Here is a 12,693-nt window from a genome sequence, read left to right on the forward strand (position 1 = left end):
GTCAAGTCCCCAGGGATAGATTCAAGTACCTCTAAAAAATAAGAAAAATCAAAATAATAAAAAAAATCTTCTATTCTTAATTAAATAAATGTATTAATCTAATTTATAACTACGATTTCAATTAAATTGTCTTTTATAACGAATTTATACTCTCGATACTTCTACTTCGAGACTAACTAACAAAAGTGCAACTTAATTAAAATCCCATTTGTATCATTGCATTTCACGTCAAAAATTGAATATCGAAGCCTTCCTGACGCGCGCTGTATTCTCGGAGCGGGGTGCGCGTGCGGCCTCATCTCCTTACGCGGCGGTAAGGCGACACCGAGGGATCCGCCGCGTCTCGCGCCAGTCGCACCACAGCACGCGTCGACTCGACATGTAAGTACCAAGCTCTACTCTGTCAACTACCCCATATACCAGTGCCGTAGTGTACAAGTGATAAGTGTATTTTTTACCGAGGTGCATTGCTATAGCATTTGTTTTCAATCGGGGTAAGTCAAGCGATCTGATATAAAATTGGTAACAATTAGTTAACACGTGAAACTTTTAGATAAACGGATATTTTTAATTTTCTGAGATATTTGTATATTGTGATAATAATCGTTTTTTTATCAGTGCTTTATATAAAAACATTATTCGATTGATCGCATTTTAATCATCACAATATCTAATATTGTAATCGCGGCCCCGTTTCTATTTTTAAATATCGCGGTGCTCGGTTTCATATCTAATGGCCAATAGCAGCAATTCCTGTCCGAGTTTTCCCGCGTTTTTGGCAATCTGCCATCCCGTGACCAATGGCAAGAGAGCGCGGGAAACAGAGGCGGTGTATACTTGCGCCAGACAATTTATGAACTTTACTTCTAGTTTCCTATTGCTATATTTAGTTATAGTTATGATTTTAAATGTGTAATTTAAATTTAAATAAATGTTACCTAAATTCGATTCGATCGGTATACATTTATTAATTTATCAAATTAAATTAAACCGAGTCCCCGTTCAATTAACTTTTTTCTTAATCAAAGTGTGTAATGTGTTAAAGACACCAAATTTTAAAGCCCTCTTTCTAGAGCGTACAAATATTCGACCATGACCTAAAAAGGCTAAATTGATTAAAATTAATTGAAATGATAAATACAATAAAATAAATAATTAAGTACAGAATAAATTTAGAATTTTACGGAACGATTCCAAACCGATATTCAGGTCGGATACCTAATTCCGACCAGGTCGTAAGATCCGGGACGTTCCCTCTAGTCAATATTAGTTTTTTAGGTCTCCACTATCTTTGAGTCGTATATAAATAAACTGTATATATGTATATATAACTCTCGAACACAGTTTGTGAGAAATTACTAAATGTGAATCTGAGCCAAGTATGCGACGTCACATACTAAACATATGGTCAATATATAATACATATATTTTTAAAATATAATCTAAAAATATCTAGTAATTAAGAACAAATAGTTTTATTTTTTTAATGAATTACACAATAATTATACGTTTGCATAATATGATACTTCTTTAATGTTTTAAATATATACTATAAAAAATTGCCCATTAAAAAGGTCTTAAGTTGTTATAGTATATATATATATTATAGTAGTTAAAAGTTGGTCGTGTAGTTGCTGACGTACACACACATATACAATAGATACACGCATAGGTACCGAAGAAAGCGAAAATGATTTTTAGTCTGTTATAAATAGCACCTGCGTGAATAAGCTATGAATAAATTATACATATTTTTAAATGAAAGATATAAATAAAATTTATATACTTATTTTATTAATATCGTTACAATGCGTATGTGTGTGTCATGTGTGTGTATGTCGAGACACGATTAGTTTTCATTACTTAATATATATTATCTCTGTAGGCAAACCGTCACGTAAAATACTGGGAAAGATTGTGATATAACTTCTTATATTACAATTTCATATGATTTTAAAACTTACTTCCATATGTATATAAAGATATTTTTTTCTTATAATCAACTTTTACTTGGTACATAATATCGCATCGGGCCCTTATCCAAGCTTGTATCGTATGTATTTGGGGTTCATCCAGTTTGTTTTTATCTTCCATCCTTCTCTATTTATCTATCTTCAGTTAATATAATTGATTTTATTCGGTTTTATCATTTTACCCCGTAGCCTATATACCTACGCAATCAGTCTATAGTTATATGAAAATAAAAAATTTAAAAATTAAAGAATCAGTCAGATGTCTTAATCGATTGTTCATTTTTTAATACGTTTCTACAAAACCATTGTATAATAATTAATGATTGCGGCAATAATTAACGTCAGATTATATATTACATTTAAAGTTATTACATTATAATTGATTGGTACATATCTGTAACATGTAATTTAATTAGTAGACGATTTGCTTAACTCGCGTGGTCTTTAAAGATATGTCGGTATCTATTTTTACCTATTGCTCAGCTTTTTATTTAAATTTTCTAGAATGAAATAACACCAACAAAGGATGTAAGTTATAATGCCAATAAAATTCATATCACGTGTAGATATGTCATATCAATACATTTATTGGTATTTAAAAAAAGAATGCATGTAATTCGGTACACGTGATAGAAGTGAAGAGGCGGTTTGAAAAGATACATCTAGAAAAGTTTTCCTCTCAGTGCGCCCAAAGAAGTTACACTTCAATAACTCTCCAGTCACACCATTATATATACATACACGTACAAATAGGTAAGATTATATTATGTTTGTAGTTTGCATACAATAAACGATTAAGGTTATCATCATAAACGGTGCCAAGTTGGCATCTGTATTTACTTAACTAGTAGTTTCCTTGGAGAATTTACATAATTAAAATGATTATTTTACGAAACGAAATGTTTAAATTATATCCGTATAAATGTTATATTCGTCTGCCCATTAAAATATAGATATTATCTATATTGACAGATAATTTATTTATTTAGGTTCACCAACCATTATATATTGACAATTATTAATAAATAAATGATATAAATTCAATAACTCTTCTTAATGGTAGGGCTTTGTGCAATCCTTTCTGGGTAGGTACCTACTAATCACATATTCTACCTCCAAATAGCAATACTTAATATTGTTGTGTTCAGGTTTGAAGGTTGAGTGAGCCAGTGAAGCTACAGGCACAAGAGACAAAATCTTAGTTCACAAGATTGGCGGTGGTGACCACATATCATCTGGTGGAACATTTATCCGACGAAACAGATTGCATAAAAAAGCAATTGTTATGTTAAATGAATGATAAAATACTTAAAAAAAAAATATATTTGTTAATACTTAAAGTCGACTACATAATACTTAACGTATATAATATTCGTGAATAATTTAAATAGCTTCCAAGAATGGAAATACTTTAATCACAGAGATAAATGAATATGCAGTCTCTGTAATCAGGAAGTACAATAAACAGAGAAGATACGCAAGGAATGCATATATTTGTATATATGTATTTAATTCCATATGAATTGCTCTGCCGATATAATTATACAAAAGTCATATATTTGTAATAACTTGTAACTTACATTCTTTATCATGAATAGCTCAGGGTTGTGTAAGCGTATTTTATTTTAGGAAGGCAGATGCGCAGACGGACCACTTGAAAGTATGTGACCACCTTCGCATATACATAGCACAGTATGAAATACTATTTATACAATTATTGCTCCGCCAATCAAAGGATTGGGTATATCATTATGTCCTTGGGCATGTAATTATATTCAAACCACACAGCAATAGTTAAGAAACTGGTGTGTGTGGTCCAGAAAGAAATAATTGATCTTTGATCATATGTTATTTGATAAGTATATCGTGTGTTTGTCTAGACTTATTCATTTCTATACATCTTGTTATTTTGTAAAAACGAAATTGTCTTTTGCGTGATCTATATTTTTTCTTCGGAATAAAAATATGAATTGAAAGTCCCTCAGGCTTATTCTACTACAAACCTGTACTAGAATTTTACCAGTATTAGTAAGCAGTCGGTACGTGCTCCGACCAGTGTTGTAATATCAAAAATATTTTTAAAGTGACCAATATTGTGGCTGTTATTATTGGACGTGTTTTTTTGTTCAATATCTATTTGGTAAACAATTTAAAAATAATAAATATTTTTCTCATCATTAAGGTAAAAATATTTTATGTCAAAATTTAACTGACCTACAATCCAACTGAATCCGGTTTTATATTTTAATAGGCAGTAAATTACGTAAATCGTTTATACCATATTCTTGTTAAAAAGTTCAAACCCTATAGAATAAACAATGACAGTACAATACAGTATTACTTTCATTAGTCTCGATATTCATGCATCTCTATGCATTTCTGCGTATTCATAAAATGTATTAAGTACCTATAATAAAATGTACAGGCACTTACGACTATATTCCAGGACCGGTCAGGCGGTCACCGTTCAACACGCTGCATTTTTGCGAAATATGATTCACACAAAGGAATGCTTTTCCATTGAATCACTCTCTGCCTCTCAGTCGAGTGCGGCTTGGATAAAGCCGCCGTTTAAATTTGTTTCTTTTTCAATCTGTTGCATTTGTCTTTATATTTTTTTTCTATTCATATTTATACAGATATTCCAAAGAATTTGTAGAAAGTAGTTGCTATATATATCTTTTATTGGTATCGTTGTTTTCTTTATTAAGCAATATACCCTGATATTTAGAAAAGGTTGGATTTTTACGTCAGTTTTATAGTTACTTTGTGCTTAACACTAAATTAAAAGTTAATTTACCTTATTTGTTTAGTCTTCATATTACTTCTTATTGCCTTGTAGGTATTGCTCACAATGCGAGTCTGATAACACACCTGTTTATTTTTTCTTAATTCACTTTTCAACGAAGCAATGAAAACGAAACTCGAAATACAAGGCACGGGATACGATTACTGTTTGCAGCACTAAAGTAAATTTTATCATCTGGTTTTTATTCTTTAAGGGTCATTGACTTGTGAAACAAAGGATTTGACGGTGTTACAATGTGATCAAATTTTAATATACCTACCAATTAGACAAGGTTCATTGACAGATGATAGCAAACCATTCGAAATAAAACGGTCGCCTTCTGGCTATTCCTTTATTATATTAAAAACTGTAAACAATTAAAGAATAATAAAAAAATACCCCTTAAATACTTTCCGCCTTATAAAATAACTCTGATTACTTTTAAGAATTATGTAAAGATTATATAAAATACATATCATAATATAAGTCACTATAGTTTTCTAAAAAAATAGTAATTATTTATGTGAGGTATATTAACAAATCAGAAAGGACTCTTTAAACGTTTGCGAAGCAGGAAGTAGAGTATGGTGTAAAATCTATCTTAAACCGCCCATTAGAATCAAAAGTCTCGAGAACAAAAGAATACTTGAATAACGAGCAAATGTAACGCTCACCGTAAGAAGAATACGGTAATTGTTCACGGCAATTTTATGATTAAAATGAACGTTCTCTTGCGCCATTTTCGACTAGGCTTGGTCTTTAGAACCGATAATTTGTTATGTTAAACTAGAATATATTTAAGGTATAACATTTTCTTAATAGGAATTTATGAAATATTTAAGTTATGAAATTTTAAAATTCGTAAGGGTTTAGCTCTTCCACTAAACGTTCATCATAGCTCATCATCAATCATTGAAAGATATGGGACATCTTATCATTTCAATCATAACTGTCAATTGGCTTGGCTTTTGTCTGTGATTATACTTGCTCATCATAGGAATACATTCAAAAGTTCTACCGAGGCTGTATCAAATCGCCGCCATGTTTTAGTAATTCAAATAATAGTCATGTGTACGATGTGTATCAAAACAAGCACCTTCAAAGTAATTTGACGGTTGGTTCTTGTAAACACTGTTTCTTCCTTAACCATTAAGTCTGCTTTGAAGTCGGAGATAAGATAAATATTACAATTAAAATATCGCACCGAAAAATGCGCAAAGCGTATAGACTATAGGTTAAGTAATATAAAACCCCTGGAGCGTAGGAGCAATGCACCCTCGTCGCCATAAATAGCCACCCGGTCGGGATTACTTACCGATTGATGTTACTTATTATTTCAACTGTTCCAGCATTGTTTAGAGCGCATGTTTCATTGTGGAACATAGATAAACCTTTTCAGTTTTAAATATAGTTTGGTACTTGCATTGATCATAAATCCATACATCGCCTGTAATTATTTTGTTATCTAAACTCAATACAATAAATTATATCAGCGTGGTAATCTGTAGAACAACATTAAAATACAAATTTAATTTTATTTCTCATAGATTTTGATCAAGGGGAGTAAAAACAAAAAACCGCCACCATGGACGCGATCAAAAAGAAGATGCAGGCGATGAAGCTGGAGAAGGACAACGCACTTGACCGTGCCGCCATGTGCGAACAGCAGGCCAAGGACGCTAACCTTCGCGCTGAGAAGGTACAGTTATAAGTATAAGTTTCTCTGATACTTGGAGTTACTATTTAACTATTTTGTCAAGAGTGTCATACACATGGAAGTTCAGTCTATAAAACTAAAGGCAGATGGAGCGCACGGAACATTACGGTGAAATAACAAAAGCGAATACAAAAGCGTTAATACGTCAATAATTAATAATTAAAGTGACAGGCGACAGTACTTTCGATGTATTAACAAAAGGATGTGTCATTTCGCACTACCGGGAATTAGCATTCATTTTGATTTTGTATTTATTTTGTAACATAATTTTAAAAATTGTTATCTTAACTAGCATATTCTTGGTTTTAACCTTTAGTTTTCTTATCTCTAATATCCTTAAAAAAATATCACCTACATAATATTTAAGTTCCCTTTTTCTTTCATTTTTATTTAATGTAAAATTCATCTATATTTATGAAGTTTTGTTTCATATTTTAGATGCAATATGCGATTTTAAAAGTTATATCATCGATACTAAATATTCTCAATACAATATTAATAACCAAAACAATTCATTATCATAGACTGTTATCATTTTTTACGGTAATATATTTTTTAACTATGGTATCGACATTGTTACAAGTAAATCGAATTGTAGGCAGAGGAAGAGGCCAGACAGCTCCAGAAGAAGATCCAGACCATTGAGAACGACCTCGACCAGACACAAGAAGGCCTCATGCAAGTCAACGCCAAGCTCGAGGAGAAGGAGAAGTCACTACAGAACGTAAGTACTTCTTAATATTTGATTAAAAGGATACCAACCTTAAAGAAGACTGTAATGTTTTTATAGTTCATTTATGTATGTACAGTCAGAGTAAGAAAACCTTCGTCAGTTTTCAAATTCATTCATTTATCAAGTCGTAAACTCTTGGTATCTTTTGAAACTAAAGCACTAAACAGATAACTGCATATAAAATTAAACCAACATAGTTTGATAAAAGTACATATTCTATCTGTGTGTCAAATTTTATCCAAATCCGTTCAGTAACTTTTACGTGAAAGAGTAACAAACATCCATCCATACCTCAGAGAAATCAGCCAGATCCATACACACAAACTTTCGCGTTTATAATATTAGTAGGAAGTAGGATTACTACTATGCACTCTCTTTTATAAGAGATAAGACAATGTCCTAATCTCCGATGTTACACGAGCATTCACGAAGGGCTATGAGGTTTCGTGAAAAGTTAGAAATTATCATCCCGATTGACAGCGACCGACAGCCGACTGGAACAATTAGAGGCTTACTAGATGCGAGTACATATTATTTTACTCTGTCTCTTATTATTATAGCTTTTAAACGCTCATACTCAATCGGTAAAGCAGATTATCGCTCATACTGAGCACAAGTAAATAGATCTTAAGGTGACGAACCTTTTCTAACCCAATATGTCATACTCAATCGGTAAAGCAGATTATCGCTCATACTGAGCACAAGTAAATAGATCTTAAGGTGATGAACCTTTTCTAACCCAATATCTCATACTCAATCGGTAAAGCAGGTTATCGCTCATACTGAGCACACGAAAATTGATCTTAAGGTGACGAACCTAATTTTTCTTACCCCGACTGTACATATGTATGATTTGGATATTTAGGGTGCCGTTAGAATTTTTACATCATCCCTTGTAATAATGGCTATAAATGAATTAATTTATTCATTAAGAGCAGTTGTGTTGTTTAGTATTTAAGTTTATTTATTATACCTTAAAATTAACCGATATGTATGATACGGATATTCTTAAAAAATCTGTGTACGTCCAATGGATGTAGATGCATCCACTTACATTTAGATTATTATTAATTATACTCTTTTAAATTTAGAAAGGAAGTTAATTCCGTGTCATCAAATCTGAAAATCGGATCGAATAAATTTGGATCATCGCAAAAAAGCCGTTCTAACTTAAAGTATGACTCGCGTATGAGGTATCCGTACCGTTATGCATCAACATAGAGGTACACGAACAACCGATGTTTTTTGGATTTTTCCTTTTCTGGACACATTCCTTTACATCGCCTTTCAAGTTTTAAGTTAACGGGAAATTCATGGTTATAACGATTTTGGGCTATAAAAAAAGCATAAGGTGACTTATTATTGTGACAACGATGAAATAACATAAATACACAGTAGAAATGAGGTTTTCAAGGTAAATTCAACTTTTCGAAGAAAAAGTGGGAGATCAGAAAGACCTTAGAAGGTCTAAGAAAACCTTAAAAGACGTAAAACAAAGAGTGATACTAAAACTTTTTCGTTTTTTAATATTCAAAAACAGAATTTCAAAAAGTAATTTTCAATTGTAATACATATATAACATAATTTATTATTAGTATTCTAGACAACCCTTTGTATATACCTACCTATAACATACAACAAAAATATTTGTTAGGTGCAAAAATCTTTTTTTTTTTCATGATTTGAGATTGAATATACTTCTTCAAAAATAGAATAAAAATATACGAATACATAATTCAAGCAAGCTTTTACGATCACTTTTGTATTTCATTTTTTTGAGTTACATTATTTTTAAATCAACCACTGCACTGGTGCGAAATGTGGATTCTTCCGAGACGAATCGGCAAGAAACTTAATTACCTTTCCTAGTTTCCTTATCAATCAATTATTAAGTTATACAATTGTTTATATTAATTGTTGTAACATTTAAAATATTATATATGTTAATATTATCGACTTACTTAATGTTCTACACTCTATACAATAATATTTAAATGTATTATTTAGTTCATGTAATGTGCATTATCAATTATTTACTAATGAGACACGATTAACGAAATTATTTGAAGCGATTAGGTTAAATGTATTTTTAATTATTCTTTCGAAATTATTTAGTACCTATCCATTATTTTCGTATTAAGCAATGGCCATGGTCATGCCATACCTGTTTTGTCCGGTAATTTTTCGAATATTCCTGAAAAAGATTTAGTTTTTCTTCAAATTCCTTTTAATAGTTCGTAAATGTCAAAATATATGATTTTCCCGCTAAAAAACATGTTTTACATGTAAATATATGACAAAATAATGATCTAGTCTTTGAAATTATAGAATGTTTTGTTTATGTAGGTTTCAATATAATCAGACTTAAACTAGAATGTTGACGAGAGGAATTTGTAATAAAATCTAGCTAGCAGCGTAATAAAAATAAAACATAATCTGTGGCACAGTGGCAACCACACCTCTTTGCAAGGTCGATGGTTCTTGTTTCGATTTCTATTCGAAATGATTATTGTTATTGATTTAATAGATGATGTATTTAACATGAAGTATTTTCCTGTGGTGTCGTTAAAAACTTGCAATGATTTGTCCGGTATTCGATCATAAAAATAATAATCATCGAAGAAACACGATAATCCAATTTCATATTGGTTAACTAGTAATTGTAACAAAACGAGAGGAGAGCATATTCTAACTAAAAATACCAGACGACGAATGATGAATTGCAAGATACAAAATATCTAAAAATAGTTCGTGACATTCTCATTGATGACTATGTAATTAATGTCTTATTTATTTGTGTAGATTGAATCAACTACTTACTCTATTTATTGGTTTGATTACAATAATAAATAAGTAATTTTGATACCCGTTAAAATAAAACATGCAAATATTTGAGTCATTTTTTAAAATTGGTAATATATATAACTGTGTAATACTCGAATAAACTACCAATGTAAACTTGCTACGTAGGTAATTCTTTCCCGAAGTTTTAAACATCGCGTTCTGCACTCGCCGTTCGCCTGATATTTTTAGCCACCGTCACCTAATATGGGCTCGATGCCCGGTGTTTAGGTAAAATTAGACTTACGTTCATCGCTCGATTTAACTAAATTTATGAATAATAAACTCGTTACTTTAATATCTTTACGATCATGCCCTCAATACAGTGTTATTTATATCTTTAATTTAATTTGCAAAGTTAAAAATGTATATATATAATGTATATGTAGTATTATTTCTTTATAAAATATACATATATATGTTGAATTTAAATTTTATTTGGTGTTTATATGAAAATACTTATTTGAAATTTACCGCGCATACAGTAATACAATTAATGCTATCAAATGTAGTCGGTCGGTAAAGCAGTGTTGTACAAGTTAAACAAAAGATGGCGTCTGGCATGCGACGGCAGCGCCACGTTTTTGTTATTGAAAGTGACAGTCAGTCAACATGGCGGCGGGCGCTGCGCGGCCGGTCGTAGCGCGCGGAGTGCAGTGATGTCCGCGTCCGCGCCCCACGCCCACGGGCGCACCCCCGTGCGGCGCAGGGGGCATCAACACCACCCGCGGCTGAGGGGCGACCGTTTACCCGCCCCCAGCTCGCCCGCAAACACTACTCCGTCCAAACGTGTGACCTTAGACTCTCAAACAGACGATGTTGTGCCTTGTGTCAATAGTGTTAGTGAATCTCAAGAATTGACAAGGACGAATAGTGACGATGCACTTTCGAATCCAAACATACTCGAGGACTCGAATATTGATGATGATGAAATTGAATTTGATATTAGGATCACCGGTGCAGACTCGAATGGCAGTTCGGATGACGACTTTTCCTTTCGAGAGGAGAGATCAGCGGGTGACGGTGCAGAGGTAACTGCGTTAGCCTCTGATATATCAGACGATGATCCCGAAACTGCGGAACTTGCAAAACTCAGATGTCCTAGTGAGTGTACTGAAGTTTTGGCCGCCAGGGAAAATCGGAGAAGGCGAAGATGTGCGGACTATCCGGGACTTGCGTTCGGAAGTTCCATATTCGCCTCTGATACAATGATGAAATTTTCTATCATTAAGAATGAGTTGCAGAATATCAAGAATACTGCATTGAAAAGGGTAATGTCCTACATTTATTTAACTAATAGTCGAGTGCGTGAGTGAGTAGGCGTGGGCCAAATGCGCATAGAACTATTTTTAATCGCCTTCCTTCGGAAAAATCTTGAAGCTGCTCTACCAAGCGAGTCTAAATCCGCGCGTGGCGATCAGCTGAGCCATTGACATTTCGTTTGACTTGTTTACGCTGACGATTGCAATTGCCACCGCTAGATGTCGTACAATTGCTTAATAATAATAATCCTGTTAATCCTTTATATTATTAATTATAAATAACTTAACTTCACAAAAATATTTAATTTTTTTATGGAATAAATTTATAATTTTTATAGCAGTATGCAGCTTCAAAGATCTTGTAAAAAGATGTACATGATTTTTCTTATCATGAAACATCTTAAGTGTACAAAATAACTGGGCTATTGATAAGAATAGATAATTATCTAACCGAGATCGTAAATCATTCATCCGGATACATAAATTCAATAGGTTTTAAATTTTGCCTTCGTGGTAGTGCTACTTTCTAAATAATTTTATTACGTGTTGACTGTATGATGCAGTGAGCTGAATGGCTTAGAATCGATAATTTAGTTTTTTTTTTGTCATAGTTTTATAGATTTTTCAGATATCATATGTAACAAAATATACGCTTCAGGATAATCGTATGGTCGCCATATTAGTTGATCATAATACGCGTTAATAATTTTTGATTGAATACAAAGGAATATGTAATTTTCAACTGAATTTACCCAATTATAAAAAATAAAAGGTTTGTAATAAAATTAAGGTCGACTAAACTTGTATAATCGTTACGTACTTGATAAACTTTCGTAATTATATATAATTCGAGTCTGTAACATGTTTGTGTTAAGGATTAATTAATCAACAAGGCTTGAGTAATTTAGATACAGTAGCTACTGTGCAAATGAAATTTACAAGTAAAATATGAAAATAACACGAGTGATTATGTTTTAATTCATAATGAATATTAGGTAAGAATTTAGATTTATATACCTAGAAATGAAAATAGTAATAGGAAATTGAAACAACAGAATTATTATGTTTAAGTCTTTCCTTTTCATAAGATTTTAATCAAGATTTAAATATTTATTTTTCTCGTTTTAATACTCAAATTTCTGAAATGGAAAAATGAGCCATTGAAAAACAAAATCCTGTCTGACGGACTGTCAATGCAAAGCGTAACTATAAGAATTTGAATAGACGAGACATCCGTTTTGTAATGTTCTTTAATATACATTCAACTTCATCTAGTCGATTAGTGTTATTCTTTAAGCACACATAGGCAAATAAATCTGGCCCTAGGTATATGATTTTAGGTCTAGGCATTGTGTCGAGTTGAAAACGCTCAAAATTTT

The 12,693-nt window shown here is 32.0% G+C and overlaps 1 protein-coding gene across 19 annotated transcripts in view; it reads left to right on the forward strand.

Annotated features, from left to right (window-relative positions):
• Window positions 1-223: 223 nt before the first annotated feature.
• LOC113398801 (tropomyosin-2) overlaps window positions 224-12,693 on the forward strand; it is a 28,952-nt gene continuing 16,482 nt past the window's right edge. For 11 of the 19 annotated variants that reach the window (XM_064216973.1, XM_064216970.1, XM_026637727.2 and 8 more), the window contains exons 1-3: window positions 224-381; window positions 6,309-6,460; window positions 7,077-7,202. In XM_064216973.1, coding sequence (XP_064073043.1) covers window positions 6,347-6,460; window positions 7,077-7,202 — 240 coding nt within the window. In that variant the 5' untranslated portion in view covers window positions 224-381; window positions 6,309-6,346. Of the gene's footprint in view, window positions 382-6,308; window positions 6,461-7,076; window positions 7,203-10,672; window positions 11,324-12,693 lie in introns of those variants that run through there. The other 8 variants (XM_064216968.1, XM_064216969.1, XM_026637724.2 and 5 more) reach the window with 7 other exon arrangements.

The sequence above is a fragment of the Vanessa tameamea genome, chromosome 14 (assembly GCF_037043105.1).
Source record: "Vanessa tameamea isolate UH-Manoa-2023 chromosome 14, ilVanTame1 primary haplotype, whole genome shotgun sequence".
NCBI lineage: Eukaryota > Metazoa > Arthropoda > Insecta > Lepidoptera > Nymphalidae > Vanessa > Vanessa tameamea.